We start from the raw sequence: 17201 nt of genomic DNA, 5'->3' as shown, positions 1-17201 counted from the left end.
GTATTTCTATTTTCAATTTTTTGAGGAACCTCCAAACCTTTTCTATAGTGGTTGCACTGATTTACATTCCACCAACACTGCATGAGAATTTTTTTTTCTCCATATCCTTGCCAGCACTTATTTCTTGGCTTTTTAATACTAGCAATTCTGCCTGTTGTGAAGTGATATCTCATTGTGGTTTTGATTTACATTTACCTGATGAATAGTGATGTTGAGTATTTTTTTGTTTATCTGTTGGCCATCTGTCTGTCTGTGGAAAAATATCTACTCAGGCCCTCTGTCCATTTTTAATTGCATTGTTTGTGGCTTTTTTGATGTTGAATTGTATAAGTTCTTTATATATTTTGGATATTAACACCTTATGGGAAGAATCATTTGCAAATGTCTCTCTCATTCAGTGGGTTGTCTTTTTGTTTTGATGATGATTTCCTTTGTTGTACAAAAGCTTTTGTAGTCGCAATAGTTTAATTTTGCTTTTGTTTCCCTTGACTGAGGAGACATATCTAGAAAAATGTTTCTATGGCCTTTGTCAAAGAAATAACTGCCTGTGTTTTCTTCTAGTTTTATGGTTTCAGGTCTCATAGTTAGGTCGTTAATCATTTTGAGTGTATTTTTGTGTATGGTGTAAGAAAGTGGTCAAGTTTCATTCTTTTACATGTGGCTGTCAAGTATTCCAGCACCATAAATTGAAAAGACTGTCTTTTCCTCATTATATATTCTTGTCTCCTTCGTTGTAGATTAATTGACCATATAAGTATAGTTTTATTTCTGGGCTCTCTATTCTGTTCCATTGATCTATATGTATCTATTTTGTGCCGTACCATACTGTTTTGATTACTGCAGCTTTGTAGTATATCTTAAAATCTGGGATTATGACACCTCCAGTTTTGTTCTTCTTTTTCAAGATTGGTATGGCTGTAGATATGCTTACGACTACAATGACTCTCTTCGCTACCTGTTCTTACACTGGGCAGGGTTTACTTCCATTGCTGTTGACGGACTTGTGAGCTTACTGGTAGATGGAGCCAGCACTCACCTAACTGTCTGCAGGTAACCTCTGTAACAGCTGCAGGTGCATGAAGGGCAAGGCTTGCTCCCTGAACAGCCTGGTAAGAGGCCTCATTGCAGCAAGTGTGGTTGTGCTGGTGTGTAGGGTTATCTCCCCTTCTTTCCAGGGCTGCAGTCACTTTGGAGTGGTCTAAGACCTGCTTGCTTCCTGTATTTGACATGGTAGGATCTGCTTTGGAAGGGTACCTCCTGTTGTGGGTGGATTAGGTGGTGCATGTATGCAAGGGAATGCTGGGGCTGGGCATGTGGTGCTGGTAAGTTAGATGGAGAGTGATAGCACTGGCTTCTGCAAACTTCAGGCCATCTAGGCGGGGGAGAGCAAGAAAAATGATGCCCTCTGGCACTACTTTCTTTCCCAGAGATGTTTCTGGTAGATCTCTGCCTGTCTAACATATCCTAAGATTAGTCAATAAATCTTCACAAATACCTTAGATACTTCAAACTGCTGCTTTGGTGCTGTGTCTGGTGATGGCTCTTTTAGCGTGGGGGCTCCATTTACTGTCACTCTCTGGTTTTCCCAGTTAAGCCCTGCTGATTTTTAAAGCTTCTAGAGTTAAGTCCTGTTTTTCAAAGCCAGATGTTAGGAAGATTCATCTTCCCAGTTTGGGTCCCTAGGTGTGGGGTCTGACCCCCTTACTCCTCTGTGTTTTGTGACATTCATCCTGTTTGTGGTTAGTCGCCAGGGTTCCCAACTGTGTCTCTACGCTTCCTATTCTTTTTGATTTTGTCTTCTCTCTAGCTGTGGATGATCTGAAGTGCCAGTCTTCAGGTCGATCTCAGAGTTAGTTGCAGTAGATGCAGTTGTTTCATTGGCGTGTCCGTGGGACTAGGTGAGCTCGGGATCCTCCTATTCCGATCTTCCCAAGAGTAATTTTTAAATTAGGACATGAATCTTGGCAATGACCAAGTATGACATAGTATTGGCAATGACCAAATATGTATGGAAAAAAGGATTGTTCATTTATTTCAGTGCTAACACTATGCTAAATGCTTTACATACATGTTACAATATACTCGTAGAGTGGGCTATTTAAGTGGGATATAATTTTCCTCATTTTGTGAGGAAAAAAACATTTCAACTTTATACAATCTGATTGCTAGTACATGGCAGCTAAATTCAAAACCACATCTGTTTCACTCAGTCTAAAAATTATTTAACTGAATAGTCTTGCCTCTGCTCCTTCAACTATAGGGCACTGTCAGTTTGTGGAAATTTTTTTTTCATGTTTATGTAAGACTTCATAACAACAATAAAAGATTTTGGACACAGAGACAGATACATCTACAAAAATAGAACATTTTATATTTAGTATATTAGATGTAGCTTAGTGTATTCTAGGTGTAATTATTGTAAATCTCTGTATATATTTAATCACTAATTTGTGTTTCACACAGATGCAAAATCGGATGGTGATTTTACTTTGTAACCTGAAACCTGCAAAGATGAGGGGAGTAATATCTCAGGCAATGGTAATGTGTGCTAGTTCACCTGAGAAGGTTGAAATCTTGGCACCTCCTACTGGGTCTGTTCCTGGAGACAGAATTGTTTTTGATGCTTTTCCTGGTAAGTATTAGTCATTATTTAAAATAGTTTGGGAATCATTGTTCTTTTGTAGTATTTAGTTTAAAACCAGTCTTGGTTTAGTTTAAAACCAAGGCTTTACATTAATGACCATTATTATTAAGATTTTATTATTGAGTTTCTTGAGATTGGTTCGAGATGGCACATTAAGCACACCATCTAACTAACCATCACCCTCCCCATGAATGCACACATTGCATAAAACTCTAGAGAGAGGGGTGCCTGGGTGGCTTAGTCAGTTAAGCATCCGACTCTTGGTTTTAGCTCAGGTCATGATCTTGGGGTTTTTGAGTTCAAGCCTCACATCGGGCTCTGTGAGGACAGCACAGAGCCTGCCTGGGATTCTTTGTCTCCTTCTCTCTTTGCTCCTTCCCCACTTATGTTCGCTCGCTCTTTCTCTCTCTCTCAAAAATAAATAAACGTTAAAAATATATGTTTTTAAAAAACACTAGAGAGAGTTTGCTCTAGGCAAAATACTAGTAACACTTACGTAGCAGAAGAGTATGTTATAAATAGAGAACTAATTAATGTGCTGCAGAGTCTTTGAAGCTATAGATTATCTCAGAATGCAGCACAAAAAGATGAAAAGTTCATACGTGGGGGAAGAAATGTGTAATTCTCCAAGTCCATCTAATAATGTACTTGCATATGCTTTTACTTGACTTCAGGATATAGAGAAAAATTGAGTTAAAACTTGTATTTATTGTAATAATCTCAAAGGAGGTTGCTTTCATATTGCTTGTTTTCTCCACTAAAATGGTCCTGAGATAGAAGAAGTTTTATCATGTGTGAAAAAGTTTCTTCGTATAGGTCTTTGAAGCAAAAGAGAAAGGATGCTTGTCAGATATGGGATAAATATTTCCTTCATGAAAGGAGGAGGAAAAACAAAAGAATGCATTTACTTAAAGGATGTTCATTTGACTACAGAATAATGGGAAAAGTAGAAATAAATTAGGGTAAAAAGGAGAATTAGGTCTAAAAGTCAGAATTGATTTGGAAATATATTTGTAGAAACAGCTGTTTTAATAGCAAGGCTGATGTGATTAGATGGGCCTGCTTTTTAAATCCTGTGTTAACTGTGTTTGATAAAATATTAGGATATGAAGGATTTTAACACTGGACTAAGATAGAAAATATGGTTGGAACCATGGGTTAATTTCCTTGAAACTCAGCTTCCCCCCTCTCCTGGTCAAAGTAGGCTAATGTAAAAAACACAGGGATTGTTTAGCAAGTATCTGTGACTTTGAATACAAGTGTACGTCTTGAACCTTGGTAGAACGAAAACCTTAGTAGTCTGTTTTCTAAGAATCTTTTTTGTTAAACTAGGTTTTGGGAAAATCTCATTTAGAATCATTTCTTAAAGCAGCATAATGGCTTTTGGTTCTAGGAGCATATGATCACCACTCTGCTACCACAATATCAAAACACTTCCCCAAACTTCACACTTTGGGGTAAATCATTTGTATATCTGACAAACCTAAAATTCTATTGAGAAGTCTCATTCACTAAATTGGAATAGAATGACAATAAAAGTAAACTTTTTCCTTTAAGATACTTTTGGTTTACCTTTCCAAGTTAACATTTCCCTTCCTTTCTGTTTAAACACGTAAGATTTTGGGGCGCCTGGGTGGCTCAGTCACCTGAGCGTCTGACTTTGGCTCAGGTCATGATCTCGCGGTCTGTGAATTCGAGCCCTGCATTGGGCTCTGTGCTGTCAGCTCAGAGCCTGGAGGCCGCTTCAGATTCTGTGTCTCCCTCTCTCTCTGCCCCTCCCTTGCTCATGCTGTGTTTCTCTCTGTCTCAAAAATAAATAAAAACATTTAAAAAAGATTTAAAAAAGTAAATAAACACATAAGATTTAGTATGTTTTCTTTAAGTGTTATTTTGTGATGTAAATTGTAGAGTTATATGCTTAGAATTGGAAGAAAATCCACTATTTTATAGATTTGGTTTGAGGCCCAGCAAAACTCAGCTTCTTGCTTACAGTTATATAGAGTTAGTGAAGGGATCAAAGAATAAATGTGCCTGAATTTGTAGCACTGTAGCATTTTTGTTGATTGCTGCTTGCTTTGAATTAATATGGACTATTTCATTAATGAAGGCTTCTTATTCTTTTAGTTCTATTAGTTTTAGTTCAGGTTTCATTCCATTATCTCAAAGAATTGACAGGTAGTATTTCAGCAATTGAATCAGGTTTATTTGGATGCTACTATTGAGTATATTGAAAGTTTTTCATTAGTTACTCAGTGACTTAGCATTAGAGATGTTAATAGCCCAGTATGGATTTCTTGTCTTTATTATATTCTCTAATCTATCCATTTGGCTTCTTATGTGTTTATATTTACATTGTTCCAAAGTCTGATATTTCTTGCAAATTCATAGTTTCCCCTTGTGCATCAGCACATGAGTATGTGGAGATGGTACAAAAAGATAAAGTTAAAAAAGGGAAAACCTGACCTTTTAAAATGGCCCATGAGATTATATTCTTAAGCATCAAATAATTGATGAATTTTAGGACGTGAGGTTTGTTAATGTTCATCTTGCTTATGCTTCCATATCAGTTGCTTCTGGAGCAGTAAATCTGAAAGGAATAGCAGTTAATACTATGCAGCAGGCCATTAGTCTTACATTTTTCTTTTTTCTTTTTCTTTTTCTAGTCAGATCCATGATTTATCAGTGCTTTATTTTTCAGCATCTGTTTTACATTTTAAAGCTTAAGGTGTCTGCTGGTACATTTTGATGTTCACTTGATGTGCTCAGTGTCTGCAGACTTACATTTCATGTTATATAAAGTGTGGTATAGAAATTGCATTTGGGACTCAAACGTTTGAAGTGCTGTTTGGCCTTGGAAAGGCATTTACACCTAACAACTATTCCAACTACAAATCTAAAAAGTTCCATAGAGTTTAGAAGATGCCAAATGATATTTTTTATAACACTGACTAGAAACCCTCCCCACCCAGTACTTCTTAAAATTTTCAGTTTGTGAAGCTGTACATTTTACTATTTAAATGTGATAACTAGTCCCGAAAGCACCACGCAAAACTAACTTGAAAATAATATTACGGCTAGAAGACAGTAGCAACAACAGCCTTTTGAGAGTACTTTTTGAGAGTACACTGGATTTCGTCTAATAATAAATGAGAATTTGCATTCAGACATTTAACTTCCTAGATCATGCTTATTTCTATTGTTATTGGGTCTTATTAATAAATATGTTAGAGGTTAATCACAAAGCATGTATGATATGTACAAGAGTATTGAATTTTTGATGCCTTTATTCTTAAAAATAGATATAAACTTCTTTCTAAAACCCATTTCAGTCAGGTTTCCCTACTATTTTTTCCAGAACTTCTCTGATCAGGGTTACCAATTACTCTCAGTAACTAAATGTCCTTGGCTAGTTCTTAGACTTTTTCTTAATTATCTTGGTTTCTGGCACCTGGTGGCCTGGTGGTCCTCCTGCTTTACTGGTCCTCCTTCTTAATTCCTTTGCTGATTCTTCCTCACCTCTCTGACCCCTTAACATTGGAATATCCCAGACCTTGGTCTTTGACCTCTTTTTCTTTCTATACTTGACCTCTTCTCTTTTCTTTTTCATGTTCATTTTCTTGGCTGTTTTAACCAGTTACTTATCCAGCTGCCTACTAGACTTTTTCACTAATATGTCCCAAGGGAGAATACATATTCCCCATCTTTCCCCTAGAATTTTCCTTTTCCATAGTATTTCTCATCTTATCTGACAGGAATTCTGTTCTCTCAACTTCTTTTTATTTTCTCACTTATCTTCTCCTTCAGAAAATCCTAGTAATTATACCTTCTGAATATATGTAGAATCATTCTCCTCATCTTTGCCCACTACTACTTTGGTCCTGGTGCCAACATCTGTTATGTGGAAGGTAAAACTTTCTAACTGATCTCCCTGCTTTTGCCTGTGCCCTTCTTCCATCTATTTTCAGTTATGGGAGAGTGATGTAAGTCAGAGTGTATTACTCCTCTGCTCAGAACTATTACAAAACTTTTCATTTGACCCAGAGTACAAGCCCAAGTTCTTGTAATGGCCTCCCATTGTGTTTGTTAACCTCATGTACTCCATAAATCTTCACTGGATCACTCCAGTTGAGCCACCGGCTCTTTCCCCAAAATAGCTACATGGCTTGGTCCGTGATCCTATTGATCCAATATACTAAACATTGTTAATTGTCTGTCCACACAGAATTGTAAGCACGTGAAATCAAGATTTTTACTTTTGTGTGTATGTGGTGATTATTCACTGTTGTATACCTAGCATCTAGAAAAATGACTGGTGTAGAGCTCACTAAATTGGTTAATGAATAAACAGAAAGAAACACACTAGTAAAACATGTAAAATACAAACAGAAAAATCAGTATTTGGAGAACAGGCCTGAGCATTTGCCTTCATTATTGTCAGGGTTATTCCTAGAGAACCACCAAACCTCTTTTCTCTATTGATTAGCTTTCTAAATTTAATCAACCTTTATTTGCAAACTTATACTTTAGTTTTTGTGCCACAATTGGCAATAGTTACAATTGCTGTAGTTCAAAAACCCAGTTAATCACACATAAAATAATTTAGTGCTAGGCTTTTTATGGCCATGGCAGATATCAAAGAGCTGATAATCAATGAGCAAAACAATGGCTAATTAAAATGAAGTTTCCGGTTTTTATTTCAGATTGTGAATGCTTGGGATTTTGGAATTTGTATTTATTGCTTTTTGTAGGTTTTAAATTCTAAGAAGGTGATCACAGTTTTTTACATCTGTACAAACTCCTCTCTGAACTACTTCCTATTCCCTGTGTGCTTTGTTTATAATCAGTTGGCTTAATAGTCTCTGAAGGATTAGTTCTCTTACATTATGTGTAACTGTTTCCAAATGGTGATTATTGGCATGTGTTTAGCAATTTCAGAGGTTCTGCAGTTTTTAGCTTTTAAGAACTTTTATTGATATCACTTAACTTTTAACTTGGATAGCTATGCCAAAAGGAAAAAAAAAGAAAACTATGAAAATAAGATTTAGAAGAACATTACACACAGGAATGATGAAAGACTTCTCTGGAAAATACAGTTTGTTAAAAAACAATTGTTTAAAATGTTAGGTATGTTTTTCATGGCAGGTGATTTAAACTTTCATTTCAAACTAGCTTTATACCCTACCAAATAGTACATTATTGAGAAGCATTTTGAGTAAACCAGAAAGTTAACAATGCATCCAAGATTTTTCAACTCTCATTTATATTCAGTTACCATAATGTGACAAGTTTTAATTGCAATCTTAAAATTTTACTTGTCTGAATTATGTTTCCTTTATTGATTAGTCTTGCAACTACATTCAGAGTGTTCAGATACTGAGTCTGGTGTGTTAAAAGCAACAGTCAAGCTTTAGAATTTCCTCTTACTAGTTTCTACTTTATATTTAGTTCAAATCCTTGTTCTTAGAAAATTACTAGTTTTAATTAAAAAGTTAAAGCTTTCAAATTTTGATTCCACATGTGCTGGGTGATTTGGGAACCTTTCTGAGGCTCAGCTTTTTCATCTATAAGAAAGATTTTAATGATACCTATTTTGTGTGGGTATTGTGAGATTTAACTTTTGAATCACTTAGCTACCTGCCTGATATTTTTGAGTTCTTGGCTGTAACTTTTGTGCCTTAATTTCCTCATCTGTAAAATGGGGAAATTCTTTTTTTAATTTTTAATTTTAGTTAACATTCAGTGCAATATTGGTTTCAGGAATAGAATTCAGTGATTCATCACTTACATACAATACCTAGTGCTCATCACAAGTGCCCTCTTTAATACCCATCATCCATCTAGCCCATCTCCCACCCACATCCCTCCATCAACCCTCAGTTTGTTCTGTATCATTAAGAGTCTCTTGTGGTTTGTTTCCCTCTCTCCTCTCCCTGCCCCCCCCAATATGTTTATCTGTTTTCTTTCTTAAGTTCCACATGTGAGTGAAATTATATGGTATTTGTCTTTCTCTGATTGACTTATTTCGCTTAGCATAATACATTCTAGCTCCATCCACATTATTGCAAATGGCAAGACTTCATTCTTTTTGATGGCTGAGTAATATTCCATTGTGTATATATAACACATCTATTCATTTATTTCTTTTTATTCAAATCAGTTACTTAACATATAGTGTAATAATGATTTCAGGAATAGAATTTAGTGATTCATCCCTTACACATAACACCCTAGTGCTCATCCCAGCAAGGGCCCTCTTTAACACCCGTTGCCATTTAGCACATCCCCCTACCCAACACCCTGCCAGCAACCCTCAGTTTGTTCTCTATATTTAAGTCTCTAATGGTTTGCGTCCCTCTCTGTTTTTATCTTATTTTCCGTTCTCTTCCCCTATGTTCATCTGTTTTGTTTCGTAAATTCCACATGTGAGTGAAATCATGTATTTGTCTTCCTCTGACTTATATCGTTTAGCATAATATACTCTAGTTCTAGCCATGTTGTTGCAAATGGTAAGATTTCATTGTTGTTGATTGCCGACTGATATTCCATTGTATGTATATACCACCTCTTCTTTCCATTATTTGGCTGTTGTTGATAGTGCTGCTGTAAACATTGGGGTGCATGTGTTTGCTTTGAATCAGCATTTTTGTATCCTTTGGATAAATTACTAGTGCTATTAGTGGGTTGTAGAGTAGTTCTATTTCTGATTTTTTGAGGAACCTCCATACTGTTTTCCAGAGTGACTGTACCAGTTTGCATTCCCACCATTAATGCAAAAGGGTTCCTCTTTCTCCACATCCTTGCCACCATCTGTTGTTGCCTTAGTTGTTAATTTTAGCCATTCTGACAGGTGTGAAGTGATATTTCATTGTAGTTTTGATTTGTATTTCCCTGATGATGAGTGATGTTTTAGCCTCTTTTCATGTGTGTTAGCCATCTGGATGTCTTCTTTGGAAAAGTGTCTATTTGTATCTTCTGCCGATTTCTTAACCAGGTTATTTGTTTTTTGGATTGAGTTGGTAAGTTCTATGCAGATTTTAGGTACTAACCTTTTGTCAGGATATGTCGTTTGCAATAATCTTCTATTCTGTAGGTTGCCTTTTAGTTTTGTTGATTGTTTCCTTAGTTTTTGTTTTAATGTCTATTTATTTTTGAAAGAGAGAGAGACAGAGCATGAGTGGGGGAGGCGTAGAGAGAGAGGGAGACACAGAATCCAAAGCAGGCTTCCGGCTCTAAGCTGTCCACACAGAGCCCAATGCGGAGCTCAAATTCACGAACCATGAGATCATGACTTGAGCCAAAGTCAGACACTTAAACCACTGAGCCACCCAGGCACCCTGATTGTTTCTTTCATTGTGCAGAAGCTTTTTATCTCGATGAAGCCCAATAGCAATAGTTCATTTTTGCTTTTTTTCCCCTCGCCTTTGGAGACTTGTCTAGTAAGAAGTTGCTATGGTCAAGGTCAAAGAAATTGCTGCCTGTATTCTCCTCTAGGATTTTGATAGTATCCTGTCTTACATTTATGTCTTACATCCATTTTGAATTTTTTTTTTTTTTGTGGATGGTGTAAGAAAGTGGTCCTGTATCATTCTTCTGCATGTCGCTGTCCGGTTTTCCCAGTACCATTTTTTGAAGAGACTGTCTTTCATTGGATATTCTTTCCTGCTTTGTTGAAGATTAGTTGACCATATAGTTGTGGGTCCATTTCTGGATTTTCTATTCTGTTCCATTGACTTGTGTGTCTGTTTTGTGCCAGTACCATACTGTCTTGATCACTACAGCTTTGTAATATAGCTTGAAATCCAGAATCGTGATGCCTCCAGTTCTGTTTTTCTTTTTCAGGATTGCTTTGGCTTTTCAGGGTCTTTTGTGGTTCCATACAGATTTTAGGCTAGTCTGTTCTAGCTCTGTGAAAAACACTGGTGGTATTTTGATAGGGATTGCATTAAATGTATAGATTGCTTTGGGTAGTATAGACATTTTAACAATATTTGTTCTTTCAATCCATGAGCATGGAATGCTTTTCCATTTCTTTGTGTCCTCTTCAGTTTCTTTCATAATTGTTCTGTAGTTTTAAGAGTACAGATCTATTACCTCTTAGGCTTATTAGGTTTATTTAGGTAGGTTAGGTTTATTCCTAGGTATCTTATTGTTTTGATGCAGTTACAAATGGGATCAGTTCCTTGATTACTTTGCTGCTTCATTATTGGTGTATAGAAATGTAACAGATTTCTGCATGTTGATTTTATATCCTGAAACTTATGTATTAGTTCTAGCAATTTTTTGGTAGAGTCTTTCATGTTTTCTACATAGACTATCACGTCAGCTGCAAATGGTGAAAGTTTGACCTCTTCTTGCTGATTTAGATGCCTTTTATTTCTTTTTGTTATCTGATTGAGGCTAAGACTTTCAGTACCAGGTTAAATAGTAAAGGTGATGGTAGACATCCTTGTCTTGTTCCTGACCTTAGGGGAAAGGCTCTCAGTGTTGCCCCATTGAGGATGATATTAACTGTAGGTCTTTCATATATGGCCTTTATGATGTTCAATTATGTTCCATCTATTCCTTCTTTGTTGAGGGTTTTTATGAAGAATGGATGCTGTATTTTGTCAAATGCTTTTTTTGCATCTATTGAGAAAACAGTATAATGTATCACATTAATGAATTGATTTGTTTATGAATATTGAACCAGCTCTGCAGCCCAAGACTTAATCCCACTTGATCATGGTGAATAATTTTTTTAATGTACTTCTAGCAAATTTGATTTGCTAATATTTTATTGAGAATCTTTGCATCCATGTTCATCAGGGGTATTGGCCTGTAATTCTCCTTTTTAGTGGGGTCTTTGTCTGGTTTTGGAACCAAGGTAATGCTGGCCTTGTAAGAATGAGTTTGGAGGTTTTCTTTCCATTTCTATTTTTTGGAACAGTTTGAAAATAGGTATTAACTCTTCTTTAAATATCTGATAGAATTTCCCTGGGAAGTCATCTGGCCCAGGACTCTGGTTTGTTGGGAGATGTTTTGATTACTGCTTCAATTTCTTTGCTGGTTATGGTCTGTTGAAATTTTCTATTTCTTTCTGTTTCATTTTTGGTAGTTTGTGAATATCTGGAATTTGCCTGTTTCTTCCAGATTGCCCAATTTGTTGGCATATAATTTTTCATAGCATTCTCTTATAATTCTTTGTATTTCTGTGGTGTTGGTTGTGATCTCTCCTCTGCCATTCATCATTTTATCTACTTGGGTCCTTTCTCTTCTTTTTAGTAAGTCTGGCAAGGGGTTTATCAATTTTGTTAATTCTTTCAAAGAGTCTTAGTTTCATTCATTTGTTCTGATTTGTTTTTTGTTACCATATCGTTTATTTCTGCTCTAATCTTTATTATTTCCCTTTTTCTGCTGCCTGTAGACTTTATTTGCTGTTTCGTTTCTAGCTCCTTAGGTGTATGGTTAGGTTATGTATTTGGGACTTTACTTGCTTCTTGAAATAGGCCTGAATTTCAGTATGCTTCCCTCTTAGGACTGCCTTTGCTGTATCCCAGAAGTTTTGGACTGTCCAATTTGCATTTTCATTTGTTTCCATGTATTTTTTTTTAAATTTCTTCTTTAATTTCCTGGTTTACTCATTCATTCTTTAGTAGGATGTTCTTTATGTTCATGTGTTTGAGGGCTTTACAGTTTTGTCTTGTGGTTGACTTCAAGTTTCATAGCATTGTGATCTGAAAATGTGCATGGTATGATCTCAGTCTTTTTGTACTTGTTGAGGGCTGATGTGACCTAGTAGGTGATCTCTTCTGGAGAATGTTCCATGTGCACTCAAAAAGAATGCATATTCTGCGTTAGGATGAAATGTTCTGAATATATCTGTTAAATCCATCCAGTCCAGTGTGTCATTCAAAGCCATTGTTTCCTTGTTGATTTTCTGCTTAGATGATCTGTCCATTGTTGTAAGAGGAGTGTTAAAGTCCCCTACTATTATTGTATATTTTCAATGAGTTTCTTTATGTTTGTTATTAATTGATTTATATATTTGGGTGCTTGCAAGTTAGGGGCATAGATATTTATAATTATTACATCTTCTTGATGGATAGATCCCTTAATTATGATGTAATACCCTGCTTCATCTCTTGTTACAGTGTTTGGTTTAAAATCTAGTTCATCTGATATAGGTATGGGTACTCTGGCTTTCTTTTGACAACCATTAGCATGATAGGTGGTTCTCCATCCCCTTACTTTCAAACTTCAGGTGTCTTTAGGTCTAAAATGAGTCTTGTGGACAACATATAGATGGATCTTGTCTTTTTATCCATTCTGATACCCTATGTCTTCTGATTGGAGCATTTAGTCCATTTACATTCAGAGTGACTGTTGAAAGGTATGAATTTAGTGCCATTGTATTACCTGTAGAGTTAGTGTTTGTGGTGATGCTCTCTGGTCCTTTCTGGTCTTTGTTGCTTTTGGTCTTTTTTTCCTCCAATCAAAACATCGCCCTTAAGGTTTCTTGCAGGGCTGGATTAGTGGTCATGAACTCCTTTAGTTTTTATTTGTCGGGGAAACTCTTTATCTCTCCTTCTATTCTGAATGACAGCCTTGCTGGATAAAGCATTCTTGGCTGAATGTTTTTCCTAAACGAGGGTAATTAATAGTATTTATGTAGTGTACTGAGAGGATTGAATGAGTAAATATTTGTAAAGCCTTTAGTGTAGCAAACAGCCCATGGTAAGCACTATGTATTATGTGTTATGAATATTATTTTGTATGCATGTCAATATCTTACTAGTTCTGCGAAGCTTAATTTTGTGCTGCATCACATTTTTTTTTTTTTTTTTTTTTTGTATTTGGAGCTTATTGTCTGCATTTAACAAGAACTCACACAATCTGTGCTTTTGATAAGAATTTCACACAAATCTGGGATGCTGTGCCTCTTGAATTAATCTGTTATGTTTGGCAATGTGTTTTTTGGGAGAGTTGGGGGAATTAAGAGTTAGTACTCAGGCCTCTAAACAGTTTCTCTGCCTCCAGCTTTCTAGGATTCTGGAACGCCCACTTCCTGACATGATCTATACACAAGCAAAGTAAACTTTTAGACTAAGGAATGGCTTAGAAACAAAAAATAGAAATCTTTAAAAACAAAAAATAAAGATACTTTATATGTTGGTATTTTTTTCTGTAGATACTTTATATATTAGCATTTTTTCTATTCTGTTTATTAATTAGTTTTTCTGCTGTCAAGTCAAACGCTCTTAATAAGAGAAATCCTTATCTTTTATACTAGTCTTTCAGTTTTGGTTTCATTGCTTGTTCTTTTGGTATAGATACATCATTCAATTAACTATTCTGTCATCTCTGAAAACCTGCATATCAGAGGACAGTTTTATATGTTCTTGCCAGTTTCATGGCAGTTCCTGAAGAGCTAATAAAGAACAAAAACCACAGTGGCTGACAATTTTACTCAGTTTTCTTTTTCCTGTTGTATGAGTGGAGAGTAAAAACTAGTTTAGGTCATAAGGTATAATTAGAGTATAGAATATAATTAGTTCCAGTAATGGTAAAAGATTCTTTTGAAATTAATTCCAGAAGGTTCCAACTTGGGAGTCACTTTAGAAAACATCTAAAAAGTTAGATGTCTATCATTACGGAATTATATACTTCAGAAATACTCTTTTTATTACCTCCTGGAAACCATTTTTATTTCACACTTAGGTTTAAGAGATCTGTTACTTTTCATTGTTTCTTGAACTGATTCTTTATTCCAAATGTTATTGAGCATCCTCAGCTACTAAAATGGTATTATGTTAAACTTTACTTTCTATTTCTTATAAGAGGGATTGTTTTGTATACTGGTGGCCCTTAAATCTAGACCAGATGTATTCTACAACACATTTGTCTTTGTTGACTAAAAACTTTTAGTGTGAGTTATGATAGAAGTTGAGGTTTTATCTACATGCAAGAATGTTACTTGTTTCTTTTCTAAAGAATAGTGTGTCAGGAGGCAAGATGCTGTGCTAGCAGAATAAGGGTTTTGTTGTCAAATTCTGACTCCACTTGTTGATCTTCTAACTTTGAGCAGTTTATCTTCTTTGAGCAACGGTTTCCTTATATTTAAAAATAGAGTGTTGTTGTGAGCATTGCACGCAACTTGTATATATTTCTCGTGCTTAGAAAATGTGACTCGTTGTCTCCGAACTTTTTCTGTCTCTTTCCCTCTCACCAAATGGAATGGGCAGCTCATGAAACCCAAAGTAGTTACTATATTTATTTAGATAATCTCAGCATTTAATCCATTCTCCTATATCGATAAAAAAATCTTTAAGCACTGTAGCAGCAGTCTCATCATTTATTTTGTACATTGAAACATAAGCTGCTTCTACCACATGTAAATATATAACATCAAATTATGCTTTTCATCTCTTCACAGTTTTTCTTTATATATAATGATAAAATGAGTATCTTATATTTTCATTTTAATAGTTTGGAGAATACTTTTTGCTGTATTACCTGCAAAAATATTTATTATAAGAGTAAAAAGTGATCTTGAACATTTGTAAGGAGATGTCAAAATATTTGTGTGTGTGTATAGTTTTATTTCAACAAAGCAGTTTTTACATTTTTACCATTTAAAACTGAGCATCATCTTTCCTTTCCAGTGAAACAAAAAGAAAATTTAAAAACAAACAAGAATAGGGGCGCCTGGGTGGCTCAGTCAGTTAAGTGTCTGACTTCAGCTCAGGTCATGATCTCACAATTTGTGAGTTCAAGCCCCACGTTGGGCTCTGTGCTGACAGCTTAGAACCTGGAGACTGCTTTGGATTCTGTGTGTGTGTGTGTCTCTCTCTGCCCCTCCCCTGCTCATGCTTTGTCTTTCTCTGTCTCTTAAAAATAAATAAATGTTTAAAAGAATTTAAAAAAAAATTAACAGGAATAGAGAATGTCAATTCCAAATAAGATCCTACAGATTCTGCCGATTCTCCCATCGAGTGTCAGGGCTCAAGTCATCATTAGGAGAGAATGTTATTTTAAAAGTATCATCTTCAACTGCAGGGATATCTCTTAAAAATCACAATTAAACATGCCAAAGGAGAAGGCATGTTAGGAAATGTCAAATGCTTTATTTTACAAATCAAAAATATAAACTTCTCATGTCATAAAAATAAAGTATATGTTAAAAGTAAGTGTTAAAATACACTAGAAATCTCTCTGGATAATTTATTTCATATTTTAGCTATGTAATTTTTTTTTTTTTTTTTTTTCTTCTCCTCAATAGGAGAGCCTGACAAGGAGCTAAATCCTAAGAAGAAGATTTGGGAGCAGATCCAGCCAGATCTTTGCACTAATGATGAGTGTGTGGCTACATACAAAGGAGTTCCCTTTGAGGTGAAAGGGAAGGGAGTGTGTAGGGCTCAAACTATGACCAACAGTGGAATAAAATAAAATAAAATAAAATAAAATAAAATACTCATTTACTGAAATACATTGGAGAAAACTTTAATAACAATAAAAAGAAATATATTTGTCACTTGTGCCTAAAATATAACTGGCTTTTTTATGTTATTTCTCTTCTACACTTGACTAGTCTTTTAATCAGGTATATATTATTTTCAGTCAGTTAAAGAAACACTACATTTTTACTTACAATTTTTGCTCCTGTATAATGTAGGAAAGAAATCAACTATGTTTTGTGATTGTTTATTTTTTAGCAGGGATGTTGGTTAGCAGATTATTTTTCTTGATACATTTAGATAACTTGAACTAGATGAACATTTAGTTTCCTGTTTGTAGGCACATGGTACATGAAATTTTAAGCCTTTGGATTTTTAGTCTATTGTGTGTCTGTATTATAAATGTCCTCTCCTCTTCAAAAGTGACAAGTTGGAATTTTTGTCGGTCTTATTAATTAATCATATTGTAATAATATTGAAAATGGCCAACTAGAGAGCCAAACATCATAAAAGCTAGGAGATGTGGTACTTCAACATTATTGCTGTTGCTTACCAAAGTAATCAGACCTGTAAAGGTGACTTTTTTTAAGAGTGAAATTTTCAGTTGTATACTGAACTTTCTTTCCATTTGACAAAATAATTAGTAATAAATTTCAACTAACTATAAAGAATAAACATTTTGCAAAGTGTTGCCGATACACTTTGCAATAAATTGATGTAAAAGCATCAGTCTAAATTTTTTAGTCTAGGTGATTGTAAAGATTCTTTGGGTACCTAATACAAGATTAATTATAGATTGTTACGTTTTAGAAGAGTATTTAAGATCAATATATTTTGCTTTTTCATGTACCATCACACTGTCAGTATGTTAAAAGAAATTGTTACCAAAGTTAACATATATATGTATTAAGGTGTCAAATGCCTATTTTCACTCATCTTACAGATATTGTAGGAACAATGAAAATTAACTTAGGAATTATGAGCTTTCAAATTCACCAGCCTTGAGATGATGACTGATGAGGGCTACCAAAAAGAAATGCATCTCTGGAGTAGGAGTATAGATATTGTTTGAAAGAAAAATCATACATACAATATCTAGCTGCTTATAGTCTCTAATCAGAAAG

At 35.1% G+C, this 17201-nt stretch overlaps 1 protein-coding gene across 2 annotated transcripts in view; it reads left to right on the top strand.

Moving 5' to 3' along the window:
• Window positions 1-16093, top strand: part of AIMP1 (aminoacyl tRNA synthetase complex interacting multifunctional protein 1) — a 38709-nt gene extending 22616 nt beyond the window's left edge. For both annotated transcript variants that reach the window (XM_045471174.1, XM_045471180.1), the window contains exons 6-7: window positions 2464-2632; window positions 15903-16093. In XM_045471174.1, the coding sequence (XP_045327130.1) occupies window positions 2464-2632; window positions 15903-16069 (336 nt within the window). In that variant the 3' untranslated portion in view covers window positions 16070-16093. The remainder of the gene's footprint in view (window positions 1-2463; window positions 2633-15902) is intronic.
• Window positions 16094-17201: the final 1108 nt, after the last annotated feature.

Source organism: Leopardus geoffroyi, chromosome B1, assembly GCF_018350155.1.
Source record: "Leopardus geoffroyi isolate Oge1 chromosome B1, O.geoffroyi_Oge1_pat1.0, whole genome shotgun sequence".
Classification (NCBI taxonomy): domain Eukaryota; kingdom Metazoa; phylum Chordata; class Mammalia; order Carnivora; family Felidae; genus Leopardus; species Leopardus geoffroyi.
Note: the sequence above shows the minus strand (reverse complement) of the source record. Positions and strands in the feature narration are given on the sequence as shown.